This window comes from Acanthaster planci, unplaced genomic scaffold (genome assembly GCF_054643075.1).
Source record: "Acanthaster planci isolate LZ-2023a unplaced genomic scaffold, COTS_SCS Contig10, whole genome shotgun sequence".
In the NCBI taxonomy this organism is placed as follows: Eukaryota; Metazoa; Echinodermata; class Asteroidea; order Valvatida; family Acanthasteridae; genus Acanthaster; species Acanthaster planci.
The window spans coordinates 202,866-218,977 of record NW_028257634.1 but is presented as its reverse complement, the minus strand read 5'-3'; the positions used below and the strand labels follow the sequence as shown (position 1 = coordinate 218,977).

The window sequence follows — 16,112 nt, the reverse complement described above, 5'->3', positions numbered from 1 at the left end:
GACCAGGCAGTCACTTCCGTTAACCAATCGCCCTACGCGCAAGGCGGAGCCTATGGTTGCCCCACACCAAGTCCGCGCATAGAAAACAGTGTAAAATCAGACCGAAAAAGCGCCGCCCTTCGACTCTCGGGAAAAGGTTAGCCTTTGTTTTTTCACCGGAAATCCAAGATCGGGACCAGAAGATCACTTTTCGTTTCAATTTACGGGGGTTAGCCGCGAAAGTTTTTTTATTCGCCTTTCCCCGAAAATACCCCCCAAACAGTTGTAAAACTATGCGCTCAGCTCTAAATGAAGCTGCTCGCATCTTTCCAAAATAGGCCCGCAATTTTGGGCTTTTCTGAAAGAAACACCCTGAACTAGAGACTGTCAGTCCCAAATTCGGGATTCATAGAAATATCTCTATGATCCCTCCTGATTATGGCATGCTTTATTTAGGAAACCCCGTGGGATCACAAAATGTTAATGAGCTCGCGCGTAGAAATCCAACGATATGGTGGCATGCACCCACGGACGTATATAAAAAAAACCTGGACTTGCAACGCCTTTGTATGAAAAAGAAGCCAACCAGCGGCCATTTTACCGAGCCGAATACAAAGGCATGGGTTGGCTCCCTACTATTGACGTCAGGAAGAACAAAGGCGGGCATTACCAGGAAAGCTTTGTATTCGGCTCGGTAAAATGGCTGCGAGTGGATTCAATGACTCTATAAGCTGATTAAGGGCATTGCGAGTCCAGATTTTATTATACACGTCCGTGCATGCACCACTATGCGCCGCGCTCGTTTAACACACGGCTATGCGCGCCCAACATCTGCCCCAGTTACTGGGCAGAACGCCATCTATAACTTCGCAACACGCCTAGTGACTAGCGCCCTCTGTCATGTAATAGTACTTAATCAGTCCTTCGCATTTTTTGTATGTGTGGGAGCAGGTGCTTATCCAAGGTACAATGCAATAATAATAAAGTATATATACATATTATACCTTATATTATATACAGTATTTTTATATTGTACAAACGTCCCTCCAACTTACAAACACCCCTACTATAAATGGTACGGGACACCTCATTTTATGCAGATGAAGTGTTACGTAGCAAAACCTTGAATTCTGATTGGTCGAGAGGCCAGAAAACGGGGAAAGCGTGATTTCACCTATACAGACGGGTTGCACCACTCGGGACATGATTCAAGTACTCGGTCTACCCGCAGCTGCACCCCCCGGGATATTAGTCACTGCTCGTTCAAATGACATACGACTCGACTGAATGCTTCTGGGCCAATTTATCCTTCACTCCCGTTTGATCGCTCCTGCTTGAAGATATTCAAACCCCTTACTTAAGCCAAGCAATGGTGTGCACTCCCCAACCGAGCTGTAGCTTGGTACCATTTCCCGTCAAAAGATTTCAAGAACTTTCTGTCGGTTCCAGATCAGTGTTGTAGTCAAGACCAGGCAGTCCGAGACCAACAGTCCAAGACCAGGCCAGAAAAAGTAGCCCGAGACCAAGACCGGCCGTCCGAAATCAAGACCACATTTGTAAATAAATGGATAGAAATCATCTCTGTACATTGACATAAAACTGTGAAGATGGGCTATAAACTACAGAACTCCACATATTAGTTTGACGCGTTAGTTTGACAGAATGGTCCTGGAATTCAGCATTGTTTTTTGTTGATACTTTGCAGTTTGAATTCTTCAATGATGTGTTTGTTTTTTGACCTGCTCTGAATGTCGCGACTTGCATATTGCGTGCAATCAATGCACCCTAAAGACGCAATAAAATTAAAATACAATTTCCTTTCCAACTGTTTTATTTCACATTCGTAAACACTTGGGAACCTTACTTTTTGCCTGGTATGGCAGGCAGCACATGCATGTAATCCATCGGTGTTATATGTTATGACAAGATTAACAAGGAGACAAGCCTAGGATTTACATGTACTTTGGGCAAGCAGGTGAGTTTGAAAAACAAAAATATAAAGTATAAAGTATAAAAAAATAATGGGGCCTAAGTACAAATTAAGAACGAAAAATAACAGCAATTCATAATTTTATGCATTTCAGCTCAATTCATTTTAAAATGATAAAATTGAACCAATTTATTTTCATTTCAAATTAGGGACTGTAGTGCAAACATGGCATCACATTCCATTAAAAATCGGACACGAAACAGTTTTTGATTGTTTAAACATTTAAGCCTTAAATTTAGATCCTTTAAAAATTCGAACAAACATGAGGACTGAAAGATCATTCCTAGAAGTAGCCTGGTACATGTACACACTTCAAGGGGTGATGGCAGCGTGCGTGTTTGACGAAGGCAGATGTTGTTCCTGCCTTATCGCTGATGCTGATGTTTCCCGTTTTGACACCAACGTATTCCTTGTGGTGGTTGAATGCATAATTGTCCAAATCCAGAGATTGCAGTCTGATAAAAAAATTACTTCTTACTTCCACTTACTTTGTTGCCACCAGCGGGTGCCGCGCGAAGCGCGGCATCTCGCTAGTAATGTATGATTGCAGAATTGCCAGATAATGATAGCCGGAAAAGGCTTTCCGGTAACCAAGACATCAACGACTTGCGCACTTCAAGGCAAAGGCACGCAGCGGCACACGTTGTGCCAAAAACGTTATCACGGAATGGTGTCTTGTTAAGTTTGAGATTAACAAACAGTGCTTAAATAAGCGTCTAGTTACCAGACCACACAATGTGACTACGGTTTCACAGGTACCCCGACAACAACAAATGACATATCTTTTTACGGCCTATAACAGTGACAATTTGTTTGAGGGCAGTCACGCGCTATCTCCTTCCTGGTGCAAGCTTCAACTTTGCCTGCGCAAGTTTAACTGCGAGTGCGAAAGCTTGAAACTTCGGCCATGCAAGTTTTGACCTTGGGTGCGCACGTAATTCGCACAAAGGGTGAAGTTTGCGCATGACACGCTACTGCCAGCTGTAACCACAACGACCGCTTGTACGTACAATCCTTAACGACCGTACCTTCGCGTCTTGCGGGGTCTCGATTCAGGTTTTTCGTAGGCCCATACAAACAATCGAAATTCATCACCAATCAGGTATAAAAGGGTGCAAAGTGTATTTTTAAATTGGTGTTGTACTGGTCTCGGCCGAAAATGCCGAGAACAGGAGGTGCGAGATCAAGACCAAGACCAATGATTCGAGACCAAGACCAGCATGTTCGAGATCAAGACCACCTTTAAACTGGTCTAGAGAATGGTCTCGGGACCAAGACCAGTCTCGACGACTACAACACTGTTCCAGATCTTCCTGACGTAGCCAAAGACAAGATTAGCGCTGACAATGATAAAGCCCTGCTGGATTCTACGCTAGCAAAGCTCAAAAAAACCTCCCGCTTCGGACTACAATGCACCACCTTCCGGCTCCTACTGTCGGAATACATCGCCCGTGCATGCGAGGAGAAGTTACCGGTCTCCTCGGACTTTTGCAGCTAGCTCTCCTCGGCCTTGACGACGGACTGAGCAGCACAGTTTGCTCAAATATCCTGTCTAGCGAATTCGACGAGAAGATCCAACGCCCTCGATGCCATGCTTATTCCCCACGAGGGTGTTTAGACTCGTCTCCAGAGACCTTTTCGGTGGCAAGTTCGTCGACATGCTGGAGATGGAGGCTATGCAGATTGGCGCAGCGAAGCCCTGGAAAAGTCGAGCTAACTACATCACAGCGCCCGACTTATCTGGGGCAGGAATCGACTTTTGCGGAGGCGTCATTACTCCAACGGCTGACCGAGTCAACGATTTTCGAGACTTCATCTCTTCCGCATGTCGCAGTCACATCCTACCCTTGCCTGGCTCTGTATCCTGAGTCTCATGGCCAGCATGGTGGGCCTGGCGCCATGGTGCAGACTACAGATGAGACCACTACAGCTTCTTCTGCTCGCTCTATCGAAAATTGATCCTATCGCATTTCCGGTACACGTTTCAGACAACACCCGCCAACACCTACTCCGGTGGCTACCTGGAAGCGGGACTCCTTTTTTCAGACGAGCAAATACCGACTTAGTCATATCGACAGATGCAATCCCAATGGACATATCAAGGGCGAAACCGTCACGGTCTGCTAGGACAATTCGACGGCAGTAGTATATCAATCATCAGGGCGGTACGCACTGTCCTAGGATGTGCGCCCTCCTCACATGGGAAATCCTGCACACCATCACCATCTTAGCGATCCACATTGCGGGGCCCGACAACACCAAAGCAGATGCCCTGTCCCGAGGCATGATCTGACCAACAGAACGGACCCTCCAAACTGACATGTCAAACTGTCAAAACTCTGTTCTCGGCGATAGAGAGACCGCACGCTGACCTCTGTGCATCAGTGGACAATGTGCAACTTCCGGTGTTCTGGTGCAGAACACTGCCCGTGGGCCACGAACGCCCATCGGATCGATTAGACTGGCCTACTAGTGCATGCCACCCCCCCCCATTACTCTGGTCTCGCGGGTCATCTCAAAAATAGAACATGAACACTGTCAGATTCTGCTAATCACTCCCTTCTGGCCACAGTAGTGCCCGCAACTGATGAGACTTCAAGTCCACCGGCCATTCGTTCTCCCAAAGAGACCAGACATGCTGGACGTTGTCCAACGATCCTTCCACTTGGCTGGAATTTCTAGCGAAGCTTCGCAATGGACGCACAAGGACGACGATCGTCCACCTGCAAGGTACACGACAGCAGGATATGGCATTTTGCTACGCAGTGCGACGAACATGCTACCGAGGCTCTTCTAAAAGCAGTCGCGGATATCTTCGTGTACCTGTTTCATTCTGGCATACAAGTTTCCACAATAATTTCAGTAAATAATAAATAGGTCCACGTGCAATTTGCATATGTATTGACTGTTTGGGTACGTATGTTCTAGTAGACCGATCCACACTTAACGTGGCGGAAGGACTAGGAATACTTTGACCAGTTAGTATCTAGATTTTTTTGCATTTAAACCATCAAGTGTAAAACAAGTTAAGCTCAGATAATTAATTTTATATGTCAACCTCTTTTTGTAATGGTTTCAGTTGTTTAAAAAGATTTCGCTCTTTTCTCGCAGGAGCAACAACGTGCTGGACAGCAACAAACGTCAGATGCAAGCAGGTGTCATGTGGCATAGCCTGCAACCATAAGCCGACAGGTTGAACCTCACGCTTGAAGAATGCAGATTTCTCTGCTGTATTGTATTTGTTAGGTCAGGATGTGTTTGGCTGTTTATTAACTTTAACAAAGAAAAGGCCCAGGGAGTTTTAGGTTCAAGGGAACTTTGACAAGTTAGATTTTCTCTTTTTAATGCATCGATTAATAGTGGATGTAGCATGTACATGTATGCCATTTGCTTCTTTACAAGTTTGAACAGATCTTATGTGTGCATTTGACATGTTATGCTTGGCAAAATAACCTATAGTGTTGTGAATATGCAAAACAAAGTTTCATTAAACCAGATTTTGGTTTCAGAGGAGGGGGGCATATTCTAAAGCAAATGTTGGGTGAGAAAAAATATCAAAAGCCTCACTTGTCCGAACATCCTTGGGTTTATTTTGTGGTGTTGTTTTCTAAGGGTGCTAATGTTTGATAAATAAATACACTGCTGTATTCGTTCCCCCGAAAAATAAAGTTCCGTCGGTTGGGGGTAAGTTGCCCCCTACCAACTTTGACGGCCACCAAGATCTTCGAATAATAGCGTGGTATGATAGCAGAGGTGGTATCAAGTCAACTTTTGCAAGCAAAGACAAATGGCAAGTTAATTTTTGCAAGGTTAGGGGCTAGATTAGAGTTGTCAGTTGACGATTCTTTACAGGAGTCGACTCAGGGTTCCCAGGTTCAGCAGCTTGGCAGTTGTTAATTTTTCAACTCCTGATTTGTATAAAATAGTCTGAAAAAAAGGCCCAAATTTCTGAGATTCCCCTACTAACACGTTGGAAATCAGGAAAGCACAGTAATTTTACTGATGACTGTGGGATCTGGATTCGTTGGATCACCCACAAAACATAAAGATTTCATAATAGGAGGTGTTGGTAGTTCAAAATAAAAATTGAAATGTACAAAATACTACTCACAACATGGTACAAGCAGTGCACCAACCACCTGAGCTACCAGTCGGTGTCCTCTGTTGCATTACTTGTACACCCGCACCTAAATGTTACAGTCCATGCCCTATGAGACGACAAGATGGCGGCTAGCCCAGGTTGGACGTTGTCTTTATTTCATTACGACTAACGTCCAGGTTCTAAGACTTGGGTATACACGAAACGACCACAAGTATGGTTCTAAATTTGTCACGGTTTATCATGTTGAGGAAACTAATTTTTTACGTTTACAAGTTTTTGGCCTTATCTATCCGTCCTGGAGGTTAGAATTTCAGAACGAACCATGGGGTGCAAAATGGAGGAAAATAAGTGAGAGACAACATTACTCGTATCGTGTAGACGTAATTCATCCGTTCTCTCGAGTTGTGAAGTGCACGCACGTACAGAAATCCGAGCTGCGTGCACGCACTATACGCGTGCGCGATTGCCAGTGAAGGTCTGTTACACGCCTGCCACATGGAGGCCGTAACTAGTACCCGGCTTTATCCCGCCTGCCGTTTAGCCGATGTAAAAAATGCAGTTCTGTTTGATCGGGGGCTTTAGACTGACCAATTAACCGCCTATTAAATATATGACCCTAAAATGGTCATATTTTGGTCACATCATTGGTCAGTGGTCAGATCTGAAATGACAAAAAATCATACTGGTAGGAATATCTTCAAACTAAATGCTGGCGAACTAAAGATTTACTTCACACCTATTTAATGAAAAAAGTTCATTATATTGGCGTCAAACACTCTTATAATTGAAAAGAAATGAAATCAAAATATACCTGCTTTGTCAACGTTCCTGCCAGGCAGCTCGAAGGCCTAACGGAAATAAAAGGATAATTCAAAGTACAAGTTGCTGGAAGAAAATGCAAACAATTTGTAAAGTGTTAGAATCAGCAGAGATCTCCAATCAACAGGACAATATGAAGCAAAATATGGGACAGAGGGAACTCCCTCCCCGCCTTTATGTTGGTCATTGTTATACTGGTATCCCAGGAATTCTTTTTACACATCTAGGGGTTAGTCGACAATAGACTGGAGTTTGTACTTGTTGGGGGTCTCTGTCCCATTTCGTGCCTGGTATAAGCAAGGAGGATTTGAAAATCGACTAACAATACCGATCAACCCAACCAACCAGAGGGATGAGGTTTCAGACAGCTTGGGGTGTATTGGTGTTATGGAGCTTTGGTCCCGTCAAAAGCTTATGTTTTTCACAGCAGGTTGTGATTTAACCCTTAATCTTAAGTCAGCTGTAACACGAGACAGTAACCCCAACTTTTCGAGTACTCTTGTTGTGATTATGAAAACCCTGTAGTAACATACATGAATATATTTTGAAAAAGTTCTGATGTTTTATCAAAGAAATGATTTCTTTGAAGATCGTTTTTGAGACATAACAATTTTCTCGAAAGTTATACAGCATTTTGAAAGTTAATACTTGGAAAAATATCTTAAAAGAAACGATTCAAAGTATATATCTCGTAAAACGATTCGTTTCCAAATCAAAGGCGTTTTTGAGAGATCTCTTAAAAATAAAAAAAAATCATGAAAACGAAGTAGACAACCAATTCATAATAATCGATCATTCAAAAAGTATACATCACGTTTTAAAAAGATGGAACTGCACGAGTTTCCGTAATTAACCAATGAATTGTATCAACTATTAATCTTGGTTCTTCGTTTCGTTTCACGAGTTTTGCAATTAAAACACACAAACCCTATTTTCAATATTGCTTTCATGATTTGTTACGCGTCAGAATTTTAAAATACAACATGTTTTATTCACTTCGTTATTGAAAAATAAAATGCCGATTTAAGACGATGAATGATTTATTGTATACACAGTTGTGCTTTTTCTTGAGTTTCCGATGCCAGATTCACTAATAATGATATCCACCGATAACAACCGATATTGTGGTACCTGTCTGTTAACACATGTATTGGGTGCAGAACGATCACGCCGTAAGAGGGAATAACCGCATTACACACAAATTCAAACATCTCATCTGCTCACTTAAACAAATTGAAGTCTCCGGAAGATAAGTACTGAGTGGATTTATTGTCAGGGTGAACAGGTTACTCTGAACCATGAAAACAACACCGACTATGTGATTTACTTCAACTCTTGCAAAATCTTCAACATCATGCGACAGTTGTTATTGTTGTACGGGTTGTGATCATTGCATCGAATGTGATCACTGTAACGATTGTAATTAGGCTACTGCATCAACTGCAAAAATCTGTACGGTGTATCGTTTTTTGTATACGACAGTGACAATAGACACGGTTGCTATAAAAAGATAAGATTTAGAAAAGAAGACGACCGTGACACTAAATCTGACTTGAATGTACAAGTAGAAAACTTGGCTTGATAATTGAATATGATAAAGATGTAGACATAACCGTGATTCCCCCAGACATTTTAGACGGTTTCCCATACGCAAATTTAATAGACGAAGCAGACTGAGTCATTCCAGAGTACAATGTTATCTTATATTATCTAACTTTAATCGAATTAAAAAATCAAATGTATCCGACCATGTCAGACGGTTCAGTATACCAGTACTCGCACCTTAGAGGCGTTAAAACACTAAAAAAGAATACATGCGGGCAATTCAAGCGCACGATCGCCAATTCAAAAATCCACAGCGCAAAAAGTATCGTCAGCTCTTACAAATAGTACAAGATAATCAAATACCTTCACAGCCACAGGTGCAAACGGTAATGTGCTACGAAAAGATCCCATCGACGCGATTCAAAATTTTACTCGACCAGATTCGTTTGATGAAGTAAACATTTGAGAAATTAGGCGATTTCAGGGGAATCTTAGGAACTGGTACCACATTTATTTAGGGAAGACGTAGTACTCTTTTTTGATTTTCGCAAAAAGACACATCGAATTGAAAGCGTTAGCTGAATCACGAGAAATAGGCACTTACAGATTACAAACAGCTATCAAAGTCCAATTTAAAAAGGAACGACCGGAAGAACGAGACATTGTTATACGAATATTTACATTTTAAGTGATATCACTACAGCATTTCTCGAACCAGATGTAAAGAACGTGATAGAAAATCAAAAAGAACAACTATCAGACAAAATAGAGAGATTTATCAACAATAGGTCTGGATTTGTACTTGACGAAATCGTTGCGTTTTATATGAACTTAACGTGGTATGATCCACTAGGTGGAACATATATCGGCTGCCCGATTATATTAAAAACAAGAAAGCGGTCATAAACGTCAAAAATGATTATTGCAAATACATAGGCCTACTATGGGCATTATGTGCGGCTCCGGGACTTTATTCTACTGGTGTCAAACGCCGAATCGACATTAATCGATTATAAATCGACATGTAATCTCCACGAGTTAGATTTCACATGCATCGACTTTCGCGATTCGCGATCATTATCACATTACCGGGGAATAAGAGGAGCAGCACACAAGCGCTGTAATTTACAGCTGAAAATTATTTCATAGAAGACCGTTATTCCGGTCGTTTCAACAACTTCGAAAATTACAACGCCCATTTGATTATGCAAGGATTACCCGCATCGACCGACGACAAACTTTTTTGTATCCCACAAAATTCTGAAAAGTACATTTCCTTTTCAGTGGGTCAGCCCAAGTTTTTAGATTCGTTTTAATTTTATGTGGTATTCGCTCGATGCGCTTGTGAAAGCTTGCCCTCACGAAGCTTTTGAATTACTTCGGAAAAATTTTCCACAAAATACAGAGCTGCTTTGGGAAAAAGGCGTTTACCCCTATGAATATATGAACTCCTTATGAAACTGAAAAGTTTGAAGAAACGCAACTTCCGCCGCGAGAAGCGTTTTATAGTTCACTTAAACAGGAAACCGTATCCGAATAAGCTTATGTTAGAGCCCAACGCAACTTTAACAATCTGCACGTACTTTAAAACAGAAGCGTTATTACTTGCCTGTGTCTCTGAAAACTTTCAAAAAAACTTAGGACGCGTTGTTGAAACATTCGGGCGTTAAACTCGAGCTGCTGACAGGCATGGACAAACACTTGTTCTTTGAATGCGCATTCGTTACACGAAAGCAAATAACAAATATTTACCCGATTATGACCCAGATAAACTGTCTTTGTACATCATGGTTGGGCCATGAGCCAATATTTAACCATTGGAAACTTTAAATGGGTTCGTGCGCTAAACAAATTTACTTACGAATACATTCAAAACTTTCACCTTGTACTAAAACTGGTTGCATGTTTGAAGTAACTCTCGATTACCCCGTACATCTACATGATTTACACAATGATTTCCCTTCGGCACCTTAGAACATTCTGATTCCAAACGAATGGCTGTCGGACTACCAAAATAAATTGATCAATCTAAATGGAGTAAAAGCCGCTTTGGTCAATAAACGCGTAGCCATGTTACATCCAAAACAAAAATATAAATTACACTATTGAACGTTGCAAGTCTGTTTACAATTGGGTTTAGTATTGAAAGCGGTTCATCGCGTCTTGGATGAAAAGCTACATCGATAAAAATACAGAATTGCGCAAACGAGCCGATTCAAACTTTGAAAAGGATTTTTTTAAACTGATGAACAATTCAGTATTTTGCGAAACGGAGATACAAAACGTTTTACAAACTTTCTAGCCTGCCTAATTACAAAACGACAACGGCTTTTCCAGAGGGCGATCTCGTTTGTCGAAATGTACAAAATTTAAATTTTTCTAAACAAACCTATTTACTGTGGTGTTTGCATCTTGGATTTTCAAAAATATTAATGTGTGACTTTTTACAACACATTGAAACCCCATTTTGTAGACAAAATAAAGTTGATGTATACCGATATAGATTCAAAAAAGTCAACCGTAAGATGAAAGATGAATTAGGTGACGACTTATGCTGGAAACCGTTTGTATCAGACCAAAAGCGTATTCCATTTTGACAGAAGATCAAAATTTGAAAAAAGCCAAAGGCGTAACTAAGGTCGTGACGAAAAAGCATCTTTCACACGAAAAACATTTTTAAAAATGCCTGTTTGAACGGCTACAAAACTTTTTTAAGCAACAGATGTTTAGATGTGACAGACATCAAGTATTCACGATAACGGGAACAAATTGAGCTTTTCGCCTTTAGATACAAAACATTACATTTTGCCAAACGGTATCGATACTTTAGCTTCCGGCCATTATCAAGCCGGCACAACTTGAAGCTCTTCTCGCACAAATGAACGCTTGGGCCCGTTTAGCAAGGAATACAGCGTCGGACCCGTTTTTACCTTTTTGCCATTGACTCTTTTAAACTGACCTGTGCGTTTCTCGATTTGAAACACGTCTACGCTCCAAATCGGATCAGTCGCTCTTCAGACGGTACCACCGTCCTGTTCATCGGGTTAATACAAATATCGCAAGACAACGTCTGAATGTAATTCTATCTCTTTTCTTTTGGAGACGGACGCAGCCGCTGCTTGTTTCACGCTATCTAACTTGACGGCTTCTGCGGGGACCACGCCGATGAACCGAGTTTTTTCTTCGTTTAGTGCTTTTACAACCTTGGGAAGAAGCTCCACCCATTCCACATTTCGCTTACCAACATTCAACATTTTGTGTACGTACCGATGCCCAAACAGTCGGTCGGCTAACATTCTGTTGAACCGTTCAACGATTCCCCTTTGATAGATGGACACCCGGTTGGCCCACCTGTATCTGAACGCCCTCTTTAACGAAACTGTTTTTTAAAACTTGCCTTGAAACTCCAATCCCGAGTCTACGTTAATCGTTTCAGTCAACAGCGACCTGTCGTAAACCCGTTTTATGGCGTCGGTCACTTGTTCAGCTGTTTTTGTTATCAAAGGTTCCGCCTCTATGTATCTGGAAGCCACGTCGACCACCGTCAAAGCGTATTTGTAAGTGCATCGTGTTCACGATCCCAAGGTAAATACAACACATCCATTTAATGCGTGTCGTTGGGTTCAATCTAATCTTTTCGTAAAGTCATAGGCCTGGGTACGTATTTAGGGGCGGGTAAATACAACTGCCAAACGGCCTGCTTTTTAACGAGCTTCTCGCCGCGCTTTTGTCCGCGCCCATCTTTCACCTTTCCATGGCCTTGCGGCTTTCCAATAGCCTTGAGAATTCTTTGTCAATGCTTTTTAAATTAAAATTAAGCAAACCGACCAAAGCAGCTTTTTAAAATAAAGTTAACCAACTCGATACGCCAAGAAACCGACAAAGGCAGTTCTCCAAGAACACAAACTAACCCGTTGACCTTCTGAAGGCACGTAAAAATCTGACAGCTTGGGTTCGGGCAGCAACGTTTGCACACGTTTTTCCCAGTCAATACCGAATAAGCACGCAACACGTCATCTACGTCTGTAAACTCTCGTTGACTCGCGCGTTCTTGTCGCATGCATGCGTTCATTTAAAAATCCAACAGATGAACGCGATTTTCTCCCAGGTCTGTTTGGCTTACGCCAATTGTTCCGAAGCTAAATCGTGGGCTTTCGTTCTTCGTCCACTCTTTTTGAGACTGGCTGCTAAACAGAAAATTGGATCCAGTAAACGCACTTGCCATTTTATTTTATAAAGGCTTTAATTTAAAATGGGCCAAGAACATCTTTTAGAAATTCAGGACATACTGGCAGAAATGCGAGCCGAAACGTTTTGTAAGAGAAATCAAATGACTAAATACGAAGACATGTTGTTTTGCACCCTGTGTGTCGATTGCTTTATCGTTCATATTTGGAATTTTAAAATAAACCGTTAAAATTATAAAAACGTCTGTAATAGAAAGACATGGCAAGCCAATATACACAGAAATTAAACCCAAGTCGCCGTTTGGAAACACCTCGAGCTATCAAAGGCGAACGATGCGAGGTAACGATTACGCACAACCCGAGCTCAATATACCTCAAGTTCCCGGCATTAGGGGTAGACGACGTCGTCGCGCCTGGGTACGGAAAAACTCGCTTTCAAACTGGAGCTCGACGGTGGATCGGGCGATAACCGAACCGTGTACAACTACGTCGCGCGTAACTTGGTCGGCGAACTTAACGTTAGTTTACAAGGCAACAAAATTGTGAGTAATCAAGACACAGACGTCTTTCACAATTTTAAAGACAACTGGTTACCCGCAATGCAGACTAAAAATATGGCTTATTTGGATTAGAAAGGGAAAACGTAACCAAGTTGAGATTGGGTGCAGCGGACGCCAGCGATTCAGTCAACGACAATAAAGACAAAGGGTCGCCGGTGCATTTAAGAACAGGTACGCGATTCCTTAGATGTCGAAGGTAGACCCAATCAACTATATTCGCAAGGGTTGTTTGAATACCAACACTGGAACAAAATCAGCAAGTTCTTTGGCGATTCGGATACCGAATCGGGTCGAGTGGTTGTGAAAGATCTAAACCTGGCCGGCGTTGACATGGCCGGCTACTTGAAAGATAAGTACGGTTTGTGGCTAGATTTAAGAAGCTCCGATGACAATGCGGCTTATGGATCTGGTCGGCTGCTGGGTGGTGGAAGCAATATCGCGATCCAGTTGTTTGAGCACTTTATCTGTTTTAGATTTGGGCTTTTGATAGACAAAACGCTGAATGTATTTGCCGCCTACGTTCTCCACTTCAAAAACTGTATAAGGGTGTAATCTTTTAAAACAATCATGACAATTTACAAATCCGTCTTGTATTCCTTTATTGACATTTTTACAAGTGTCTTCTTTTATTTCCACATATGCTTCTGGAGGTTTTTCGTTGATTAAATTATAAAACTCTTCCAAATGTGGTGGGAAGTAATAGCGAATCATTGTGTTTTATAAATACAATATATTTCTTTAAGCCCAGTTGTCGCTGGTCTTTCCAACTCGATTGAGCTGAACTGTTCAGGAGTCATGTGTAAGTTCCCACCGCAAGTACACTGTTTTCCAGTTTCACACCGGAGCAAAGTTTTTTTCTGGATACGCCTAGAGCTTTGCTAGTTGTTCAATCACACAGTACATGCCCTTTTCGGATACGCTAGAAGGTTGTTTTTCCAACCGCACAATTATTTAAACAGCTGTCCTTGAAAACACCTACGCAGTTTTACTATGACGTTGATCCAAGTTTCCCTCAAATGTAAATAGACTCCGTAGTTATTTGCATGCCGTGTTATGCATGTACTGTAAACCGTGTCTATATGGATGGTAGCCTCAGTCTGTTTTCAAAAGAAGCTCAAAATTTTCGATTTATGGTCAAAACAGCACAGGATTTATCCTTGCGAAATGTCCAAAGTCCAGTTCTCCGTTTCCGGGGCCGCTTCGGTTGGCGGCTGGGAATGGAATTCTCTGTGTAATTTACTGAGTACTCCCTCCCGTCTGGGAACTTGTAGACTTCAACTTGGCGAACGGTGATCCCACTGATTCGAGGTGGTGCAGTCAAACAGCCAAGACGACTAAGGCGGACACCTTAGTCGTCTTTGCTGCTGGATTTGTCCTTGCTTGTTGCCTCATCCAAGCCACCCCAGCTCCGGCCGCGGACAGGCAGCTTTCTCCCGCCCTTTGGGAAGCAGGCGGGGGTCAGTAGTGCAGCCCGTCTAACCAGGATATTTGGCCTCCTTTCTGACGGGCTCTCGACCAATCAGAACGCTGGATTTTGTACCACGTGACCCTCATTAGCATAAAATGAGGATCTGGAATATTCCATTGTTCACGGGGTAATGTGTTAGGGGAAGGTCACGATATTAATAAATACAGGAACGTACCATTTTGTTTGTTGGTCTTTGTGATCGATATAATCTGCTCGAGAGAGCGAGGTAAACTCGGGTAAGTCTTGAAATAAGTACAAAACTGCATGTAGCGTACAGTAAATAAAATATCTCTTAAAACAATGAACATTATTGATGGGCCTTATTTATAACTCATGGACTATACTTATGTGGGCCGGCCGGGTATGTCGGTTATAAATGCATGTACGGTACAATCACAAGAACGTTATACATGTACAAACGTAGAAGGTCTGTAAACGTGGGAACCTACTACATGTACCTACGATAAATTATATGGTACGTCAGCCCAAATTGGGCGCTGTGTACAATAGCCTTATTGTTTGCTCGGAGGGCGATTGCAGTGACGTCACAGTGCTTAGTCATCGATAGACGTAAACAACTGGACATGTCCGAACATGTCCAACGGGAAGGCCCGGTATGCGCGGCGTTTTTAAATGGTACACTCAGATCGGGCGCCCACCAGCACCAGGAGGTCTGGAAGTAATCGAGGGATAATCCCTAAACAATGCCCCGTTATAGCGTGGCGCCAGGTAATGGACACGGGCTTTATCTTCGGACAACAGACCGCGGGTGGCTCCGGCTGGAGTAATTGGATAAATCCTGAAGTAATCAACAGGGGCGATGGTCTTTTTTTTTCTGAGGAGGGCACGGTCTTTTTTTTTTCAGGGATTTCGTCACCTTTTGTGTCAACCTCTATGTTTTGCAAGCCGAGTGTTAGGTTTAAACCTTTAGTAATTAACTGTGGGAACCTACCTACATACAAAAATGGTGCTGCCCCAATTGGGCGTTGTGTACAATAGTCTTATTGTATGGTTGGAAGGAAATTCCATGACGTCACGGCTCCGAGTCATCCCTGAACGTAAACAACCGAACATGTCCATCAGAAAGGTCCAACCTGCGCGGCATTTTTAAACGTTTCGGAGTCGCAGCCTAAGCTCATTCTAGGACAGAGAATCGTTCGATGCGTATTGCTCTTGAGGACAGCTCATGCTTTGGCATGGTTGAATGAGAACACTTTGGAATTGGGTTGAAGCAGGTTATTTGATCACAACACCAGGAATCCTGCTGATCGAATATCTGATGTAAGATTAGCACTCACCTGAGTGCTAATTTTCTTGTTCATGGGCATTCTAGTGTTTTACGTGTGTAAAATTACCGATGTCAGTATATTGCGGTTCAGTCGACCATGAGTTGACTCAGTTTCTTACCATTAAAAATACAATACTATTGGATTGTCTTTGTACAAAACTTGTCCATGAATGA

General features: G+C 42.4%; 2 protein-coding genes across 6 annotated transcripts in view; one reads left to right on the top strand and one right to left on the bottom strand.

Moving 5' to 3' along the window:
* LOC147795516 (uncharacterized) overlaps positions 1-7,929 on the top strand; it is a 40,651-nt gene extending 32,722 nt beyond the window's left edge. Inside the window, exon 4 of the mRNA XM_087131740.1 lies at positions 5,081-7,929. Within this exon, the coding sequence (XP_086987866.1) occupies positions 5,081-5,140 (60 nt within the window). The 3' untranslated portion in view covers positions 5,141-7,929. The remainder of the gene's footprint in view (positions 1-5,080) is intronic.
* aga (aspartylglucosaminidase) overlaps positions 1-16,112 on the bottom strand; it is a 172,708-nt gene that overhangs the window by 16,378 nt on the left and 140,218 nt on the right. The gene's annotated exons all lie outside the window — the stretch shown is intronic.